Source organism: Barbus barbus (genome assembly GCF_936440315.1).
Source record: "Barbus barbus genome assembly, chromosome: 37".
Taxonomy (NCBI): domain Eukaryota; kingdom Metazoa; phylum Chordata; class Actinopteri; order Cypriniformes; family Cyprinidae; genus Barbus; species Barbus barbus.
This window is the reverse complement of record NC_136715.1, coordinates 22228037-22247662: the sequence shown is the minus strand read 5'-3', so window position 1 is coordinate 22247662 and position 19626 is coordinate 22228037. Positions and strand designations below refer to the sequence as shown.

Here is a 19626-nt window from a genome sequence, read left to right as displayed (position 1 = left end):
AAGATTGGGAATTTTACTAGTTGTCTTGGAATGATCTGTCATATGTGCATCCCTGGGCTTCCTGCTCAGATGCCACCTATAATCTGTGTAATGTACAGACAGTAAATTAAGACATTTTATTGGAATATGTATTTCAAAAGCCCTGAATTAACCACATAGCATGGTCATTAGATTTTACTCTTGCTAGATATTTGTACAATTGGTAATAATATACCCATTAGGTTAGCAGTTCTTGAAAACATAAGAAAGAATGATTTAATTATTATTAATTAGGCAAATTTTCATTGCTGGTAAGGTATAGTTAATTGCATGTTATCTGTTTCATGGCTTTATAAAAATACATCTCTATATAACTTGTGTTTGAATTGGAAAATAGATTTTGAGTGGGTTTAACCAAACTATATCAATAGTGTGTATAGCTTCAAATTAGTTTCCTAGGAATTGGAGCAAATGTTAAATGAATAAATGTTAAATAATACAGCTGGGATTGTCAGGTCAATGGTTTATAACGAACGTCAGGCACTTTTGAACTTTTTAAAAGTAGTTTCACTCTACATGCTTGGAAATTTAAACCTGACATCAGTCACACCTTTTCTATTTAATAATTTAGTTTTTATTCAGTTTATTCAGTTTCCGCAACATTCACAAATGGGTGTGAAACAGTTCTGTTGTGGTAATGATCAAAAATACTATCTTGTGGAAGTGACGTCCACATTGATGGTAGGTTGACTTTAACCTATATTATTTAAAACCAGTTTGAGGACATGGGAAAAAGTACCCATCACAAAGTTAAAAAAAAAAAAAAATTCAAATGAAAAACATATGTTTTACATAATTCAAATAAATTTACAATTTATTCACAGTATGGATTTATCCATTAATGTAAGTCATTAAATGAACCCAAATATATATATTTTTAAATATAGTTTCGCCATATCACTGAAGACACAAAATTTGAAACTGATTTTGGCTGAAAAATAATTTATTTTAATTTATTTTTTGAAAATATATTGGGTTTTTTCCCCCAATTCAACTGGATTTAAAAAGCAGCAGTGTTCTGTGGAAGTGGGGTCAACCAGCGGTGGACGACGAGTCTCATCAAGATATTCGGATGGACCCTTGAAGTATGAATTCAAACAGATAGAGGCAGGTTCTCATCACACTGCCTTTCGTTCATTCACCTGTTCACGGCACACTGCACATCATCAGATGCATGGGGAGAATGGGGCTTGAATGATGGAAAACATTACAAAAAATAAAGACATAGATGTTGGTAAAGAGGGGAAGCTATTTACAGAGTCCCTACATGGCATGTCTGTCATTAAAAGCACCACTGAAAGAAAACTTGCATTGGTTTAATATCAAATTCCCTCTTTTCTCAAGCAGAGCCGGGCTGCTCTGTCATATCACAGGTTGATGATTTTGTGTTGTAACTCTACTCGGCTTTCTTGGATTTCCTCTTTCGGGTTCCTTCACTCAGTTCCTCCTTGGTTTTGGCAGGCGAGAGGAACGCAGAGGCAGCAGCTGGTGCAGAGTGGTGGTGATCATGGGCATCTTCAATACCAAGGGGTGAACCAAACAGCAGGTGGCACAGCCAGGACTCGATGAGGGCGAAGGGTGATCCGTGAGAGTGACGGGCCGTCGTAAACACCTGTATGAGGAATAGTAAATATTCTTATGTAATGAAGTTAGAAATGTCTCAGCTATTACCTTTTCTGAATAGTTTAGTTTTTGGGCATTGTTATTAGGCCACTGCTATTGGCCTGCTAAAGTCAAAAGTATGCTGCAGTTTTTACGCGTACGGTAGGGTATGTTTATGGTCTGATTGCCCCAGATTTCATCATCAGCCTAGTACGCACATACTGTTTACGTGCAGTGTGATTTTATTTGTAATCTGCTGAGTTCGCACATTTTCTTTTGCATTATTAAGTTTATCCACAAGGTGGCAACACTTCCGAGGCTTACTGTTTTACAGTCAAGCAATAAACCAATGATACTGAATAACAGCAAAGCACTGCAAACGACAAAAACAATCCAGGAAGACTGTGGTTCCCTTGAGATTTTACCATGGTTTTTATAATGGGCAAAAATTTTTTTACACTATATGGAGTATTCGGACCTCTGACCATTACACCACCATGACATTGCATTCTAAATACCCACACAATTATGAACAATAATTGACTTAAATAAAACAACCCAGCATGTTGGGTAAAAGCATTCAACCCAACCAGCTGGAGTCAAATAACCCAGCATGTGTCCAATATTTAACCCAGCGCTGGGTTGCCAAATAACCCAAATTGGGTTGATTTTAACCCAGCATTTTTTTACGAATGCTTGTAAATGCAGACTGCATGACTAGGTGCTTCATTTTATACACCTGTGCCATTGGGTCTGACTGAAACACCTAAATTCAGTAATTAAGAGGTGTGTCCCAATACTTTTGTCCATATAGTGTCATTTTTTGAGATTCTATGAGATAAAACTACTGCCCATGCTGTATCTTGGCAAACTTTCCCTCTGAAAGAGAGCTCATTTTGCAAAGCAGAGCTCAATTCATGTTAAGTATCATGAAAATTTGCTGAACAACGATTTGCCTTGACAATTTATGGGCATTCAGTCAATGAAAGAATTCAGATTTTGGATAGTTGTAGAGGGATAATGCTTCATGGTGTCTCAATTTTTACATTGTCTTGATTCCCTTTTTAGATGAAAATACTGAGTTACAGTTGTGTTTTCTGATATTTACACTCTTCCTCATATTTCAACTTACTGAACGAGCTGAAAGAACTCTTAAACAAGCTTATTATTACCTTGGTTGTGACCATGAAGAGTGTGAAGAAGCAGATGAGCATGCTTTTAGACACAGGGAGCAAGTGAGCCTCTTGAAGGGTGAACAGAATGGCTCCATACAGACTGGCTTTGGTAGGGCTAAGAAATACAAGAATCACATTCTAAACATTTATAAAAGTCATTAGTCTAAAACATGAACAGATTCAGAAGACGTTGAATGGAACACGAGTCATATGGACTACTCATAATGCTATTTTGTGGTGGTTTTGTCCTTTTTGGAATTTAAACAGACAATTTTTCAAACTTTATATATTTTTTTAAAGTCAGTTAGGGTCAGTAGGGTCAGAAAGGTAGATTGGCCCAGTTTGAATCAGAACAGTAAGACCGATTACCTCTTGGCTAACTGCTAGTTGGTAAAACTAGTTCTTAAGACAATCTTCACTCTAAAACAATGGTGCTATATAGCACTAAAAGTGGTTCTTTGGCTCGTAATCATAGGGGAGCCACTTCTGGTGCTGTATAGCACCAAATCTTGGTGCTTCAGTGGTTCTTCACCAGTTCTTTGGCATGACTAAGGGGCTATATAGCACCGCTACCATATACAGAATCTGTTAAGCTCCTGTATGGTTCTTCAGCGGTTCTTCAGTGGTTCTTTGGGGTGATTAAGGTGCTATATAGCACCACTGCCATACAAAGAACCTGTTAAACTCCTTTAAAGGTTCTTTATGAGCCAAAGAACCACTGTTGGTGCTGTTATTGGCACTAGTGTTGCTTTCGTCAATGAAAATTATGACTGAATATCGTCGTCAACGAACCTTTATCACGTGATGAAAACGAGACGAGACGCAACGTAAATGCTGGTCATAATTAAATATATAATGCAATATTGTTGACGAATTAAAACGAGACTAAATGTGGTTTACAAAATAAAAACTATGCTAAAATGTCTCTTGTTGACCAAAACGAGACGAAACTAAATGTTATAACGTTATTTCATCTCGTTTAGTTGCGTTATTATTATTATTATTTTGCAATATTTCTGTTTCCTGTGTCTCACTTCTGGGGCTGCATCAGGTCGCACTGCGCAGACGCAGGCGACGTCACTTCCTCAAGCCCCACTCGTGGCATTATTTAGAAGACAACAAACATATTAACGTGTTTGGTTGGTAAAATAAATGTTGTAAATTCAATTCAGAGCATCGTCCTTGTCTGGAATGGAGTCTATAAGGTAACAATAATATAATAAGGTAACCTTATTTGAAATGAGTTTGGCTAAAAGAACATTTTGGTTTCGTCTATACTACTAGTTAGGTACTTATACTATATTGACTGAGTTAAATGGAATTGCATTACTAAAAAGAGACTAAAATGCAATTTTCATTGACTAAAACTAGACGAAAATAGTCATGGATAATTCTGACTAAAATGCTCAGACTTTTAGTTGACTGAAACTTGACTAGACTTAAGAGTATGAATGTGCCTAAAACTGATAAAAACTAAAATGACAGCTTCACACAAAGACTAGAAACTAAAATTAATCTATTATGGTTTTACATAGCACCATTTGACAAATATCTTTATCTTTGCATCTTTATCTATCCATATCTTTAAAGGTGCTATACAGCACCAAAAGTGGTTCCCCTATGATTACGAGCCAAGAACCACTTTTAGTGCTATATAGCACCATTTTTTTTAGAGTGTATGTTTATGCAGCTGTCCCATGGTCTCTACATGGCTCTCCAAAATTCTCCTTCGTTCTGTGTAAAGGTTTTCCACTCACAATGACATGTTGAGAACTTCATTGGTCTCTGGCTTCCAGACTCCTCGCAACAGCTGCTCGAAATTGGACATGAGAGCGACCCCTGACCCTGTGAGTTTTAACAGAGACGATCAGCAGAGCGGCACAGATCCCGAGCAAGAGTTTTTAAAGGGTCTTATGAAAGCGTTACATGACCCCTAAAAATAAATCCCTCTGGAGATATAAGATACTTACCCTTAACATAACCAGTAATGACCATGATCAGCCAGCCGTGGTGATACGCATGGTGAGCGTGATGAACTCCAGCAGCAATTTTACGTGTGCGGACCACTTCTTTCAATGCAACTAGCACAAGTTTCACAGGCAGAAATGCCACACATTTGTAAAACAGGTTAAGAGGGCAGAAGAAAATCAGGTACCTGAAAAAAGAGAAGAAAAAAAACAAACATTCTGATAAAAAGATACAATAATAGATACTCAAACAAGTTTGTCATGATATTCGAAGATAGTAGAATATATATATATATATATATATATATATATATATATATATATATATATATATATATAATAAACATTGTGATATATAAAACTATAAGATACCTTATTACAATGCGTTATGAAATTATAATAAAATTATCATGTTACAAACTTAATGCAAAAATACAATTTTCAGATTGTATATCCAGATTTATATTAACGATCTATCTTAAAATGGTCTTTGAATTGACTTCGTTGTCATATGCAAAGAATACAAGCACTGAACCATTTAAAGATTCTCACCACACAGCTGAGGCCAGGAGGATGTGACTGTTGTTATGGAAATAGTCAATGGGAGACACACCAAGCATGATGTCTGCTAGTATGTAGCTTCCAAAGCAGTAGAGCATTGCACAAAGCCATGAGGCCACTGGGCTTTTACGGGACACTTCCACAGCGCCTGATTAACACAGACCAACACAGAACACCTTCACTTTAAACCCTTAACCTCTATATGTATGCATTTATAAATACACAGCGAGTTCCAAAAACCAGAATGTCCCATGATTATAATTTTAAATTGGAAATTCAGTTCTTGCAACACAAAAAGAGAAACTTCATAAAAGTGGTATACATTACTTGTGTATAGCTTTGTGTGAACAGACCACAATTTACATACTGAAAATATTCATTTCCACTGGGCAGTTAACTGAACCTAAACATTTGATGGAATATTTAAATATTTAATTAAAAAGACTTGACTGATCATTCAACCACAACTTCTCTAATGTACGCTTATGATACTTTTGGAGAATGGGGGAAAAAAGACAGCAGCTGTAGTTTCCAGATTTTTACAATTACATTAATTCATAACACATTTTACGATAAAAATACGGTATTAATATTTTAAGTTTTCAGACTGAACTTTATAATATACTAACAACCCACGTTTAAAACCCCAGGTAGTGAAGAGAAAGCCACATGAGCAATCGAAGTTCATCACAAGTAGTTTTTCTACAAGCTGAGGTAAATACTAATAAAGAAAATGAACACAGTGTCGTACAGAAACACAAAATTCCATCACAGTAACACACAATACTAAAATAATTCAATAAGCATTAACAACATAAAATGCAACAACCCTAATGTACATAACAGATAAGACAAAAACTAAGTAACAAAGTTACAGAGAATTCTGGGAATTTATACAGTATATATATATTACTGTAAATTACAAGAGAACTATGCAAAGTGGTACATTTAACAGTATTTTACTGTAAAATTACATGCAATGCCCCATTAGATCAGTTTTTCACAATATAGTAAGGGAATTTGATATTAAATTAACCGATTTTTACAGTAACATTTACTTTTACCATTAAGCACACACACACATTTTTTACAGTAAACATCAAAAAGTGAACCCTTTTTTTTTTACATTGAACTCTCTAAAGCAGTGTTAGAACCACATGATTTCTGACACCATTAAGAGATGTCGTATATCTAGAGGTCCACAAATCTCCAGGGATGAACACATTTTACAGAACAGGTGTAGCTTGGGTCGTTACGCACCCAACAGGCATTTTGAATGAAAAACGATCCTCTCAAATGTGGCCTAAAAATAAACAGAAGCCTAAAGCTTTTCGTTCGTCTCGAACTGCAGGCCTGTTTAACACCACAACCTCCAACCCGCACAAACAGCTGACAGGATGAACTGCAGCGAGCAACTGGCTAATGTTTGGCTGAAGTGGTGGATATTTATATCACATTCTTTACCATCAATACGCTTTATCACACGTTTGTGAATGGTATTATATGGCATGAATCGTTATATATCTGTGCCCTGGTATATCTGCAAGCCTGATGCAGTTTTAAGTGACAGCATCAACTCGTATTCTGTTCCCATCGGACAGGACGGGAAAGCATGTAAAAATAAAACTGCTTAAATCTGTAGATGATCACTAATGGACTAATTGATATTTCATGCACTTCAAAATAAAATAAATATATTCAAATTTAAATATGGCTTTAAGTAAATGTTGCTGATATATATTTTTTATTGTTACAATGTTATAATAATAGTTAAGAACATTTGACCCCCAATTCACTCATTACATTGCCAAACAAGTCATTTCATTACTGTAATGCCAACATAATAATAATAAAAGTAAATAAAATAAAATCTCATTCTCATTGCCATAATGGCAAAATATCTCATGATCCAAAATGTAATGCAAATAATTAATTTTCATAATTTTAATGACAAAAAGCTTCTTCTTTTTAACATAACACAATTATCATTGTATTTATCGTTAATAATAATGATTTAGGCCTACCCAAAATATCAATAAATAAATAATTTTAAAAGTAGGATTATGTAAATCATCATTGAGAATAAAATTAATTACAGAGTCCAAAGTAAAGCGTCCAGATTTATTACAGTAATAAACAGAAAGTGTGCTTAGTTGTCTCAATGCAAATAATAATAATAATTTTTGAAATACGACTTGGACATGTTTCAAATATGACTCGTTAAAAGGAAGCAAGTCCTAATCTACATAAATTTGCTTAACAAATTTACTGGGCTTCGTTTTGTCCTTTCCTCTGCTGCTGTCTATTTAGGGCGCTTCTATTTATTGCAAAGAGACTGGAATGTGCACGGACTCTATCGTGTTTCGAGGAGGGTCTTCAGGAGTGGGACAACTCTTCCCAAAAAATAAAGAAAATATTGAATGATACGTAGAGACATTGATAAAATGTAGGACTGTTCTGCATACTATTGCAAACACAATGCAATGTGACAGTAAACCAAATTACATAACACTTGTTGAAAACAATAATAAGTATGTTATGGCTTGAGAATGAATCATTTCATATTTAACGCAGTATTAAATGCCATATTGATCCACGCGCATATGCAAAGAACAATAAATGAATACAAACCCGTCGTTTAAATTTGACCCAAATCTCAAGTGCTTCTGTTTTCCTTAAAGAACAATTCCACTTACCTGGTTCATATTTGAGGTAGAGTATTGACACGATATAATAAGCGACATCAAAAACGGGAAACATCGCCATTTTCGAGAAATACTGGGCAATTTCGCCCAGATTTAGGACATCCAGCACCTCCATGATGTTCTGACCCTACCGCATGAACAGATCTTCAAGAGACTCGCCGTGCGCACGAGTAAAAGGCTCCTCTCTCATGCAGAAGCCTATTAATACACAGCACGAGCTCAGGCGCAATCAACACAGAGACGCGTCTCACGAGGAGGAGCTACTGCCGCTTACGCGAAACGCGCTCATTATCGATCATCTATCGAGCGCTCGATCGCGAATACCAGGTGTAATGGTGATGTCATTGCATAAATAGCCCTGACCTCATTTTATAGCCTGCTGAAAAAAAACCTCATCTTAAACCAGCAATAAATATGATTTTGCTATTCCAACATAAGGATTAATTAAACACTGAAACACTTAAATCGTACAAAACAGCCTATTCCTATAGACTTCTGCCATGTTTTTGGGTGTGGATGGTTCATGTAGAGCCAGAGTAGGATACTCTTTAAATATGCCATAAAAACAACAACATTGTGAATATTTACTCATTTCTGATATAAGCGGTCTCAACGTTGAAATATGGTTGAAATAATGTCAGTTCTTGTTTCAATGTTGAAAGTACGTTGAAATAATGTTTAATGCTAAATGGTTGAAAAAGGGTAATAAAAACACTTATAAGTAAAAAAAAATTACAAGATCTACATGTTTGATCATTTAATGTATGTACAGAATAAATTATTTCCTTTTAAATTATTATTAAGATCATTATTATTATTTTATTATCATTTTACATTTTTATCATGAAACCTTCTGGTATAAATATTATCAACAACAATAGCGCTGCCTTCCATCTGAAACAATTCCTATTGGTTATTTGACCTTATTTGCTTTGATCATGATTGGTTAATCTGTCTGTCATTCAGGAAACTGTGCGCGCCATTTTAAGTTTGAAAATATGACCGTTATCCTGACCGTCGTCTGAGTGAGGCGAGGTCGCTGTGAGTGAGAGCTGCTGCGCAATAAAACTGCTAGGTCGGTCTCGAATTATTTTATAATTTTGGCTATTATGACCGTGTGTTGTTGTTAACGCGAACATCCGGATATTTGTGTCAGTTGGCGTTGTTAAGACGATTTTCAGAGGGAAACGTTAGAATATTTTAAATTCATAATTTCAGAAAACAAAATTACATAAGCTCATTTTTTTTCCCGTTTAACTGTTCAACAGTCGTTGTCATTATTTCTGTCGATTCCGGTATATCACGAGAGTAGAGGCGAGACTAGCCAGAGAAAGAGGGAGAGCGGGAAAGAAGTCGAGGGCACGCGACCAAAAAATTCACAAATATACTGTTGTAGAGTGACACTGAATTGAAAACAGATGAAACAAGTGTATCTGCATCTGATGAAGAAGGTATTTTTACAGTGTACAGTTTGCAAGAAACAGAAATGCCAAAAGTACCTCCACTGACCATCACATTGGATGTTAATGAGTCAGAGGCACAGTTTGAAGTAGATACAGGATGTGGTGTGAACAGGTAATACCATAATGAACAGGTCCAACTTTGCTAAATTGTGGGAAACAGATAAAATTCCTGAATTAAAGATCTGTTCTTTGAATTTGAAGACCTATACTGGCCAAACTCTACTTGGGTTCTGCCCAAGTAGAAGTCAGCTATAAAGGCACAGTGAAGCAATTGCCAGTAGTGGTAGTACACGGAACAGGACCCAGTTTACTGGGTAGAGGGTGGATTAAGGAATTGGGCATGGAATGGGAGGCCGTACATAGGATGCAAGGGGTGAAAAATTTAACTTTACCTGAAGTACTTAGCCAACATTAAGAATTGTTTAAAGAGGAGTTGGGAAAGTTGAAGGGTCCACCAGCGAAGATTTATGTAGATAAGGAAGCAAGGTTTTTCAAAGCCCGACCAGTCCCTTATGCAATGAAGGCAAAGGTAGAAGTTCAAATAGAACGCCTGTTAAGAGAACACATCATAGAACCTGTTAAATATTCTGAATGGGCTGCACCGGTAGTACCTGCAACTCTGTCGGGTGGACAGAAGTTTACAAAATTGGATACGAGTCATGCATATCACCAGCTTGCATTAGATGTAGAGTCCAGGAGATGTCACAGTGAATACCCACAAGGGGCTGTTTACTTACCGGGTTTTACCTTTTGGAGTCTCTTCTAGTCCCACCGTTTTCCAACGGACCATTGAGGGGGTCCTGCAGGGTCTTCCGCGTGTGGCAGTTTGGACGATATCCTGGTAACTGGTCGTAATGATGACGAGCATCTTCAAACTCTTGATAGAGTATTGGATAGATTGCAGGAAGCAGGACTGCGGTTGAAACAGAGTAAATGTACCTTCATGGAAAAAGAGGTAATGTTCTTGGGTCATAAAGTGGATGAGACAGGCCTCCATCCTGCACCAGAAAAGGTGACGGCTATTCAAAATGCTCCCTCACCAAAGAACGTGTCAGAACTTAAGGCTTATTTAGGCCTTTTAAATTATTACAATAAGTTCTTGTCTAACCTGTCTACTGTTTTAGCCCCTGTACACAAATTGTTACAAAAAGATGCAAAATGGAACTGGGCCGGGGAACAAGAGGCTGCTTTTGCTCAGTCTAAATAAATTATTCAGTCCGTACAAGTTCTGGTTCATTATGACCCCCAGAAGGATGTTATTTTATCATGTGATGCTTCTCCTTATGGCTTGGGTGCAGTTCTTTCGCATAAAATGCCTGATGGAAGTGAAAGACCAATAGGGTTTATGTTACGAACACTGAATCAGGCTGAGCGGAATTATTCGCAGTTGGACAAAGAAGGGTTAGCTGGTTTACAGTGCTTTCATAAGTAATAATAATAATAATAATAATAATAATTCATTACATTTATATAGCGGTTTTCTGCTTTTTCTAAGCACTCAAAGCGCTCTACATTGTGAGGGGTGGTGTCTCCTCGTCCACCACCAGTGTGCAGCATCCACCTGGATGAAGTATTTGTATGGTCGGAAATTTACAATCGTTACAGACCATAAACCCTTTTTGTCTTTGTTTAATGAGTTAAAAGGTGTTCCCCAAATGTCCTCGCCTAGAATCCAACGATGGGCTGTGACCTTGCGAGCATATGAATATTGCATCATCTACAAGGCTGGCAAAGATCATGGCAATGCAGATGCTCTAAGTCGGCTACCGTTACCGTAGATGAGTCCGGGAGGAAGGGAGATGGTGTCCTCTGGTGGCGAGAGGGAAGAACTGCCGAGCCCGGACTCGTGACATAACCCCTCCCTTAAGGAACGGCTTCCAGACGTTCCACCAACACCCCCAATAGTCCGGAGGGAGGTGGAACAGGGGGAGGGATGGTGGGCCAGGCCCGTGCAGCGGAAGAGGGCCTGGAGACGGAGGCAGACACGGGTGCCAAGATGGTGCCGGCAGAGCAGGAGGCCAAGGCGGGGCAAGCAGAGCAGGAGGATCGTGAGCAGACATTGCCGCTGCCTCGGAAGCCCTGTGAGCGTGCACCGCCGCCTTGGAAGCCTTGTGAGCGTGCACCGCCGCCTCGGGAGGATCATGAGCGGGCACCGCCGCCTCGGAAGCCTTGTGAGCGGGCACCGTCGCCTCGGAAGCCTCGTGAGCGGGCACCGCCGCCTCGGAAGCCTCGTGAGCGGGCACCGCCGCCTCGGAAGCCTCGTGAGCGGGCACCGCCGCCTCGGAAGCCTCGTGAGCGGGCACCGCCGCCTCGGAAGCCTCGTGAGCGAGCACAGCCGTCTCGGGAGCCTCGTGAGCGAACACCGCTCTCTCGGGGCTTCGTGAGCGAACACCATCGCCTCAGGAGGAACGTGAGTGAGCACAGCTGTCTCGGGAGGAACGTGAGCGGTCACCATCGCCTCGGGAGCTTCGTGAGCGAGCACGGCTGTCTCGGGAGGAAAGTGAGCGAGCACGGCTGTCTCGGGAGGAACATGAGCGGGCACTGCCACTTCGGAAGCCTTGTGAGTGGACACCGCCGCCTGGGAAGCCTTGTGAGCGTGCACTGCCGCCTCGGAAGCCTTGTGAGCGTGCACTGCCGCCTCGGAAGCCTTGTGAGCGTGCACCGCCGCCTCGAGAGGATCGTGAGCGGGCACCGCCGCTTCGGAAGCCTTGTGAGCGGGCACCGGCGCCTCTGAAGCCTTGTGAGCGTGCACCGCCCCTTCAGGAGGGTCGTGAGCGGGCACCGCCGCCTCGAAAGGATCGTGAGCGGGCACCACCGCTTCGGAAGCCTTGTGAGCGGGCACCGCCGCCTCGGAAGCCTTGTGAGCAGGCACCGCCGCCCTGGAAAGACCACGAGCAGACCATGCTGCTCGCACCGACATCAGTGGGGGATCCTGCACGCTGTGCATCAGCTCAGGATGCTCCAGAAGCGGGTGCGAGGCACTGGGCGCGGCCACCGATGCCTCCACCGCCCCCCGGATTGCCGCCTCGGGAGAACGGTGAACGGGCTCCGCAGCTAACTCCACCCTGAAGGCTGAGCCGCTCACCTGCAGAGCCAGGTCAATGTAGTCCTCCAGCGACTCCTCGGGGTCCCAGTATGGCACCAGGGACTTGAAGGGCTCGGCCAGGCCTCCGTAAAAGAAGACCATGAGGCAGGTCTTCTCCATATCCACCCGCCGAGCCACTCCAATAAAATCCCTGGCGTACTCCTCCATGCTCCGGTCTCCCTGGTGGATATTGAGGAGCTTCCCTGCTGGACCCATGTCTGCTGGTTGCGTTCTGTCACGGTACGCCGTGAAAAGACGAGGTCAGGGTCCAAGTGCAGGGAAGTGCTCTTTAATTACAAAACAAAAGGCCAACACGGCACAAAACAAAACAGAAAAGGACTGGGATACAATAACGGCAATGAGGTGTGTGTATCCCAGCCCAGAGCAGACACTACAAACCAAAAACACATTCACAAATGTCATGTAACGCAACCAGGCAGAGTGGTGGGAGAGGGGAGACTAAATAGTCCGTGGCAATTGGGAACAGCTGTGGGTGTAATGAGTGGGACAGGTGTGTGAGATGTGACAGGTGTATGTATTTCCGTAGATGAGTCCGGGAGGAAGGGAGATGGTGTCCTCTGGTGGCGAGAGGGAAGAACTGCCGAGCCCGGACTCGTGACAATGTCTACCCATTCATGTGGCAGCTGCATACTTTATAATCTCACAGAAAGTGTGTCTGTGTTGACAGTAGCAAGTCCAAAAAGTCAAGCCAAATGCATTAACATAAAGTGTGTCCCAAATCACTCATACTCATGTTGTATTCTATGCTGTTCTTCTACGCTAGAAATTATTCTATGCTATCATGATCCTTTAATCCCTTCCTGTCTCTTTTGAACAGTGATTGAAACATTGAACAACTGGCGCTTCTCATGTTTACTAGCATTTTATGATGATCCCTTAAAAAGCATCTGCCAAATTAATAAATGTAAAATTCCAAAAAGAATACGTGCACATTAAATGCCTACATTTAATTAATTACATGTAATCCATAAAAAGTAACTGTAATCTGATTATGAGTATAACATGTAATAGAATCTAAGTAGCCTACAAGTATCCTACTAAATTTTTGGGTAACACTTTATTTACATGTACTTAGGCTACTACTACAATAACAATTAATTATGCATAATAATTACATGCACGTAACCCTAAACTAAAGCCTAATCCTAACCCTAACCATATAGTGTAGTTAATTAATATTACTCAGTCAGTACTTAAATGTATAATTTCACTGTAACAATGACACCTTAAAATAAAGTGCAACCAATTTTGGAATCTGATTATATAATCCAAATGACGTAATCAATCAATGCAGTATGCGAGAGGGAGCAACAGAATCGTCGTGTCCTATACCTGCCGTCAGGGGGCGATGATGAACTGAGGACTCATGCTGTACTCATACAAAGATCGAAGAAGAAGAGGAATAACTAAATAAATAAAACAAAGGAATAGGGGAACACACAGCTGGGGGTTTTTGGCACGCAGCAGCCAGAGCTTGGGTGAACCCGAAATAAACCTAAAAATAAAGTAAAATAAAATATGAATAGAGACTGGACTATCATCCATGTATGAATGAAAACAGTAGGTGGCGGTATGTGGTGCAGAATACGCCAAAATCCCAAAGAAGAAGAAGAAGAAGACGAACGTAGGCGGAAATAAACATCCAAGATGATCGGAGATCTTTTAATTTTTGGGTAAATATCACATATTTCTAAAGCAGGACACATTTCGCGGAATTATTGAATCTAAAGTTATTCGTGATGCTCATTTGTGTAGCAGGAGTGCTCATTTTCTTGTGTTTTCAGCACTCTGCTCATGAACGCCGGCGCTGTGCTCAACTTCAAACTGTGAGTGAAAACACAAAGATAGCTGCCAGTTTTCATTTGGATGATTGCTTGTTAATCGGTTCACTGTCTGTGTGCAGAAAGAAGAGAGAAACGCAGTCGCAAGGGTTCGGCGATGAATCTGGATCGTCCAGCACTGGTAACAGCTATGTTGCATTACGAAATAAGTTAATTTAATATTATTGGGACGGTATAATATTAATTGTACAGTGAGCAGACGGCTGACAGCTACAGGTCACCACAGAGGCCCTAAATCTATCATGGCATAGAGCTGGAATGCATTTTTATGAAATATATCAAATATTAGATGAAAGATTATGCATTTTCCCCACCTAAATATATTTAACTCTTAGTATGCATTGTTTAGGAGACAACATCCGAGAGTTTTTGCTGAGTCTGCGGTACTTTCGCATATTCATTGCTCTTTGGAACATTTTCATCATGTTTTGCATGATCTTGTGAGTATTCATTTACTATAGAGGTTTTCAACTTTCATGCTCTCAAAATAATTTTTGTGGAGAGTTGTTGCAGATTTTAAGTGTTCTCTTGTTTGTTTTCAGGTTATTTGGATCATAGATTGCTGTAACATCGAGGATCACGACAGACACAGCATTGGGTGGATTTATTGTAATGGGTTTTTTAGTGTGGGATGTCTTGTAACATGTATATTTTGTACAGAAGTGTGTGATTAATATTGCTTTTATTTCCTGGGAGTCAAATGGGGACAGAACACATGGAAACTACACTTTTGTTTAGATAGTTTAAAGCAGAGCTATGCATGCAGAAGACTTTGAATGGTTGGTGCTTAGTACCTTATACAAATCCTGTCAGTTATTTTAGTGGACGTACAAGTCGCTAATGTAAAACCTTTGTGACCATTCATAAAATAAAGCTACTGCTTGGTTGACATGAACGAATGCTTTAAGCTGTAGAATATTTAATTGTGGTGTTAAATGCATAAAAAAAAAAAAAAACCTTGACCAAAAAAACCCCAACCTCTTTAAATTCCTGTATTTTAGACACTTAACCTACGGTAACTATACAGGTTAATGTTTTTGCATTTTAATTTTGCTCAGTTTGAATAGATATGCTAGTTTGAATGTCCCCCTAGACATTTCACTGATAGTCAATTTATTTCTATAGCACATTTAAAAGCAACAGTTGCACCAAAGTACAGTATATAAAAGCATAAAACATGCTTGCACTATACATTTGACCTTTAAGGTCACAGATGAGACGCAAAGAACAAGTTTCCATAAATGCAAAGTCAGTTCATGGTTTAATAGTTTTATTGTAAATGGAAAAGAGGTAACTGCCAGCTGCAAGACTTAATCTACACTTACATACAATAAACAAGATACAAGCGATAATTGGTGTCGCATTCTGAGAAAATTAAACTTAAATGACTCTAAAAATAGCATGTTGGAACACTAGTTGGTCAAAATAAAAGCAACTTTAGTACTCCAAGTTTTTCCCCTCCCTATAGCTGGTAAACGCTAGACTGCTTGGAGAAAACCCATCGTGTACTTCACTGCGCCACGTGGGTTTGGCACTGAAGGGCCTTCAGGGGCACAGATCGCTCAAGCTCCTAGAAAGAGGAAGAAACCATTGAATTTAAGTTGGAGAACAGAAAAATAAGATGCACAATCTTGGAGGAAAAGCAGCCGCACACACACGTCTTATTTACCTATATGTGGCCATTCCTCAAGGGTCATTGTGTGAGGTCCTCTTGAAATACAGAATTCTTCCTTTTTGGAAAAACAGAAGGATTTAAGAACGAGAAACGCACCACTACACTGTATGCAAAGCAATTCTGATGGTGCGTCAGAAGAATTGGCTTAAAGTTTAGAGCAAATGTCAACACTATCGATCTGCTGGGGAAAAAAGATAAGTCATCATATGCACCGGGTAAACGGCAACCAAATGTGCCAAGAACATGCTCGGCCTCACCTGTTTTGGAGAGTTAAAGACTCATGAAACAAAGTCTGATGAATTTAAGGTCATCCATTTGGCGCCAGTATGACCTGTGGGGATAGTAGTAGTAGTAAAGGTCAATGACCTTCCAAAACGTGAATATCAGATTGTGGCAACTATATGGTTGCTCAGATCATTTGGCTTATTTTGCTATAAAAAGGTCAACAGAGTCGATCTGCTGGGGAAAAAAGATAAGTCATCATTGCTACCAAGAGTTTTAAAGCAAAGTCTAGAATAAATCTAAACTCACCGAAATCTGAGTAAGCACTACCGGAAAACTCCATGGTCCAGTAACCCACATACTGTAAAACAAACAAAACACTGTAGTGAAGTTCATTACACAGTTGCTCAGATAATGGCCACTGGAAATAATCTACTGCAAAGTCGCTTAAATAATCGCCAATAGGCAATGTTGAAACAATTTAATAATGCAAGTAACTTGTGTTTATCCATCTTTCTAAATCATATGCACTATAATACTAAACCAGTCAAGCTTTCATTGTCTATAACCTTCCCACGTGCACCGAACAAGAGCCACGTGGTCAGCGCAGAACTACACCAAAATCCTTTTAGTTTTTAGTCTTACAACTTTAGCACTGTGCATATTTTGGTAAAACAGTTACAGGACGTGTTCTTTTCTTAGCTCTTCTAGTAGCCAAATTAAGAACAAGAAAAGAAATAACAAAGTGAACACCACTTACCCTTCACAAGGAGGACGGAACTGGGAAGAACGAGCACGCGAACCAGCATTTTATAGTCTACGCGCATGCGCAGTGAGAGTGTGTTGCGATGACGTCAGGTTCCAACATATCATCGAAAATAATATGTATTATTAATGCTCCAGGGTTTCTCTTTGCTTTTCAGGGATGTACTGTTTGGCTTCTTTAATATACAAAAAGATAAAATTAATGAATATTTTATAATTAACCTATTATTATTTCTTGCAAAGTTTCATATTCACCGCAGTAAGTTCTCTCATCAAAATCCTTTATTTATTGTTTTTAAAAAAAGAGGTTCAACAGTATATCCAAGCTATTTCAGCTTCCAAGAATCTTAAAGCTCTTAAGACTAATTTATTTAATCTTTTTTGACTTATTTTGTTAAACTTGGTTTTGGATTATTTACTTATTGTTACATACATCTAGAAATGGTGCTGCTTTGCATGTAAAGTCACCTCTTTGTACATAATGTTGATATTTTCTGTACTTTTATCTTTGTTGCCTTGGCATTAATAATAATAAAAAAAATATATGTATTATAAATCGTTCCAGCATTCAAAGAATATTTACCATCATTATTATAAAATGTTAAAAGATTTTAAAATAATTGTTTGCTTTTTAGATGGTTAAAAAATTACACTACTATATCTATAAAAAAAATCTAATATTTGCAACATAACTATATTGACCGTTTGCTGGTTGCCATTCAATTTCTATGTGAATGTTTTCCATAATTTGTCCGAAAGGTGGCAGTAAAGCTCAATTTGAAGTTAAATACAGCCTGTAATGAATTGTGTTTTTCAAGAGTTCTATGTGAACTTTATTCAGTCGAGATTTGTACTTTTCAGAAGAATTATGCTTTTATTCAGTGCCTCAAACCACAGAAACGTTGCGCATAATCGCTTTAACATCATTATTAATTAATAAACATATTCTTTACATAGTATAACCATTGCAAAACATCACCAAACACTTTTCGCCCGATACAAATAATAGCATTTTTAATAATAATAATAATTCAAGTAGGCTCTCTGTGGGGGCAGATCATGGTCACGCACCGTAGGGCAATTAGCCCCTGTTTGTATGATCACATTTGCACATATCTTGTGTTTTGTAAATCGAGTACATACAGAGCGCGACTGAATGTGTTGTCCGCACATAAAGGCGTCTCCCAGCTCTTTGTTTCAGCACAAAGAAACTCAGATCGTGAATTATCAGTCGTGGGATTATCTCCCATCAACACCTTCCCCTGAAAGTGTCTCTGGTGCAAACCTTCCCTTCAAAACGTGTGAAGTGCCGCTTTTAGTCTGGCTCAACCTTTGTAATTATGCAGATTCTAAAATTAATGATTAATGCACGTCTTTGTTTATTTATTTTGATAGTTTTACTTTTTAAATGTATTGAGGTGATTTTTAAAAATCTAATTTCGAATATATTTGAGCAGATTATCCAAAGTGATTTCTGGATTAGCAGAAGTGATTAATGCAAATATAGAATAGTAACCGGTCTGATGGCTAAATAGCTGGTTTAATTGACTGCTTGCTTTGTTTGCTGCATGATTTAGTTTGAGAGATCCCACACGTTCACATGTTTGGGGATTAGTTTAATGTTGCCTGATTTCTGGCTTGTTTAAACTAGGTGTGAGGACTCAAGCTCTTAAATTCCCTGGGAGTTTTAGATTTCTTTTTGTTTCATCTAACTTTTCTGACTTTTACTTCATACGTTGGCTTTACGTGATCAAATAATGTTGATTAAAGTCGATGCCTTGTTATTTCCTGACGGTGTACATTTAAACACACACAGCAGGTCTTGCTAATTTAAGTACACATTAAGATCTCAAAAAGAGGAGAGGCAGCTTCAATATGTTTTTTACATTCTTTATGGGCGGGCCTGTTCTCTTCTGGGTAGCCTAACCTTAGTGGGCCACCCTCATCACAGGGCCCGGGACAGCTTTCCAGGTTGTCCCCCCACCCAAACTATCAACCCCCACCCTAGCACAGCTCAGGTCTGCAGAGGAAAAGTGTCAGGGAAAGACTAGTAGAGTTGATGAGATCACTGGTGCCTTTCAGCATGGGCAGTATGTATGAGCTAACCTGGGTGTGGGACTCGTTTGACCTTTTGGCCAACGCAGACTGCAAGCACAGCAGGAGGGTGGTGCTGGTTGCCAGACTGGTGTCTCCAGGCTCCAGCACAGGGAAAATAGGCCCTAACCACAGCAGGTGGCCAGCAACATGCCAGATCGCCATGCTGGAGCTGTCATTGCATTGTCTTTCCGATTCCTGTCATGACTTGCCTGATGTCTGTTCCCTACTCAGACAGAGATTAAGGCAGAGGGAGAGTGAAACATGTTTAACCCGTGGTGGGCTACAGGTCAAGGATGTGCTGGGGTTTGCATTGATCAGGTCAGACGGGTAAGGCTACAATTATTAACCTCGAGAAAATAAAGCAGAATTCTGTTATGGAACTGAGTAACGGGGAGTTTATCCCAAAAT

General features: G+C 39.4%; 2 protein-coding genes and 1 long non-coding RNA gene across 3 annotated transcripts; 1 reads left to right on the top strand and 2 right to left on the bottom strand.

Annotated features, from left to right (window-relative positions):
- Positions 1 to 491: 491 nt before the first annotated feature.
- On the bottom strand, positions 492 to 8291 carry tmem38a (transmembrane protein 38A). Its single transcript, XM_079396423.1, has 6 exons — positions 8041 to 8291; positions 5336 to 5492; positions 4787 to 4971; positions 4574 to 4661; positions 2814 to 2931; positions 492 to 1651 (listed from the first exon to the last, which is right to left on the bottom strand). The coding sequence occupies exons 1-6, from the start codon at positions 8162 to 8164 to the stop codon at positions 1436 to 1438; spliced, it is 888 nt and encodes a 295-aa protein (XP_079252549.1). The 5' UTR covers positions 8165 to 8291; the 3' UTR covers positions 492 to 1435.
- A 5704-nt stretch (positions 8292 to 13995) lies between these two features.
- On the top strand, positions 13996 to 15809 carry smim7 (small integral membrane protein 7). Its single transcript, XM_079396427.1, has 5 exons — positions 13996 to 14291; positions 14403 to 14444; positions 14522 to 14580; positions 14809 to 14899; positions 15002 to 15809. The coding sequence occupies exons 1-5, from the start codon at positions 14266 to 14268 to the stop codon at positions 15015 to 15017; spliced, it is 234 nt and encodes a 77-aa protein (XP_079252553.1). The 5' UTR covers positions 13996 to 14265; the 3' UTR covers positions 15018 to 15809.
- Positions 15810 to 15890: 81 nt separating this feature from the next.
- On the bottom strand, positions 15891 to 17190 carry LOC306856889. Its single transcript, XR_013783044.1, has 5 exons — positions 17117 to 17190; positions 16666 to 16717; positions 16392 to 16465; positions 16129 to 16189; positions 15891 to 16029 (listed from the first exon to the last, which is right to left on the bottom strand). It is a non-coding gene; the product is annotated as an uncharacterized lncRNA (long non-coding RNA).
- Between the last annotated feature and the right edge of the window lie 2436 nt (positions 17191 to 19626).

Excerpts from the sequence above, each read along its gene's own strand:
- smim7 (XM_079396427.1), top strand. The coding sequence starts at position 14,266 with ATGATCGGAGATCTTTTAATTTTTGG. Across the intron at positions 14,292-14,402 it reads GGAGATCTTTTAATTTTTGG|CACTCTGCTCATGAACGCCG; the intron begins GTAAATATCACA and ends TTGTGTTTTCAG. Across the intron at positions 14,581-14,808 it reads ATCTGGATCGTCCAGCACTG|GAGACAACATCCGAGAGTTT; the intron begins GTAACAGCTATG and ends TGCATTGTTTAG.
- tmem38a (XM_079396423.1), bottom strand. The coding sequence starts at position 8,164 with ATGGAGGTGCTGGATGTCCTAAATCTGGGCGAAATTGCCCAGTATTTC. Across the intron at positions 2,932-4,573 it reads GAAGTTCTCAACATGTCATT|CCCTACCAAAGCCAGTCTGT; the intron begins GTGAGTGGAAAA and ends TGTATTTCTTAG. Across the intron at positions 1,652-2,813 it reads TCTTCATGGTCACAACCAAG|GTGTTTACGACGGCCCGTCA; the intron begins GTAATAATAAGC and ends TTCCTCATACAG.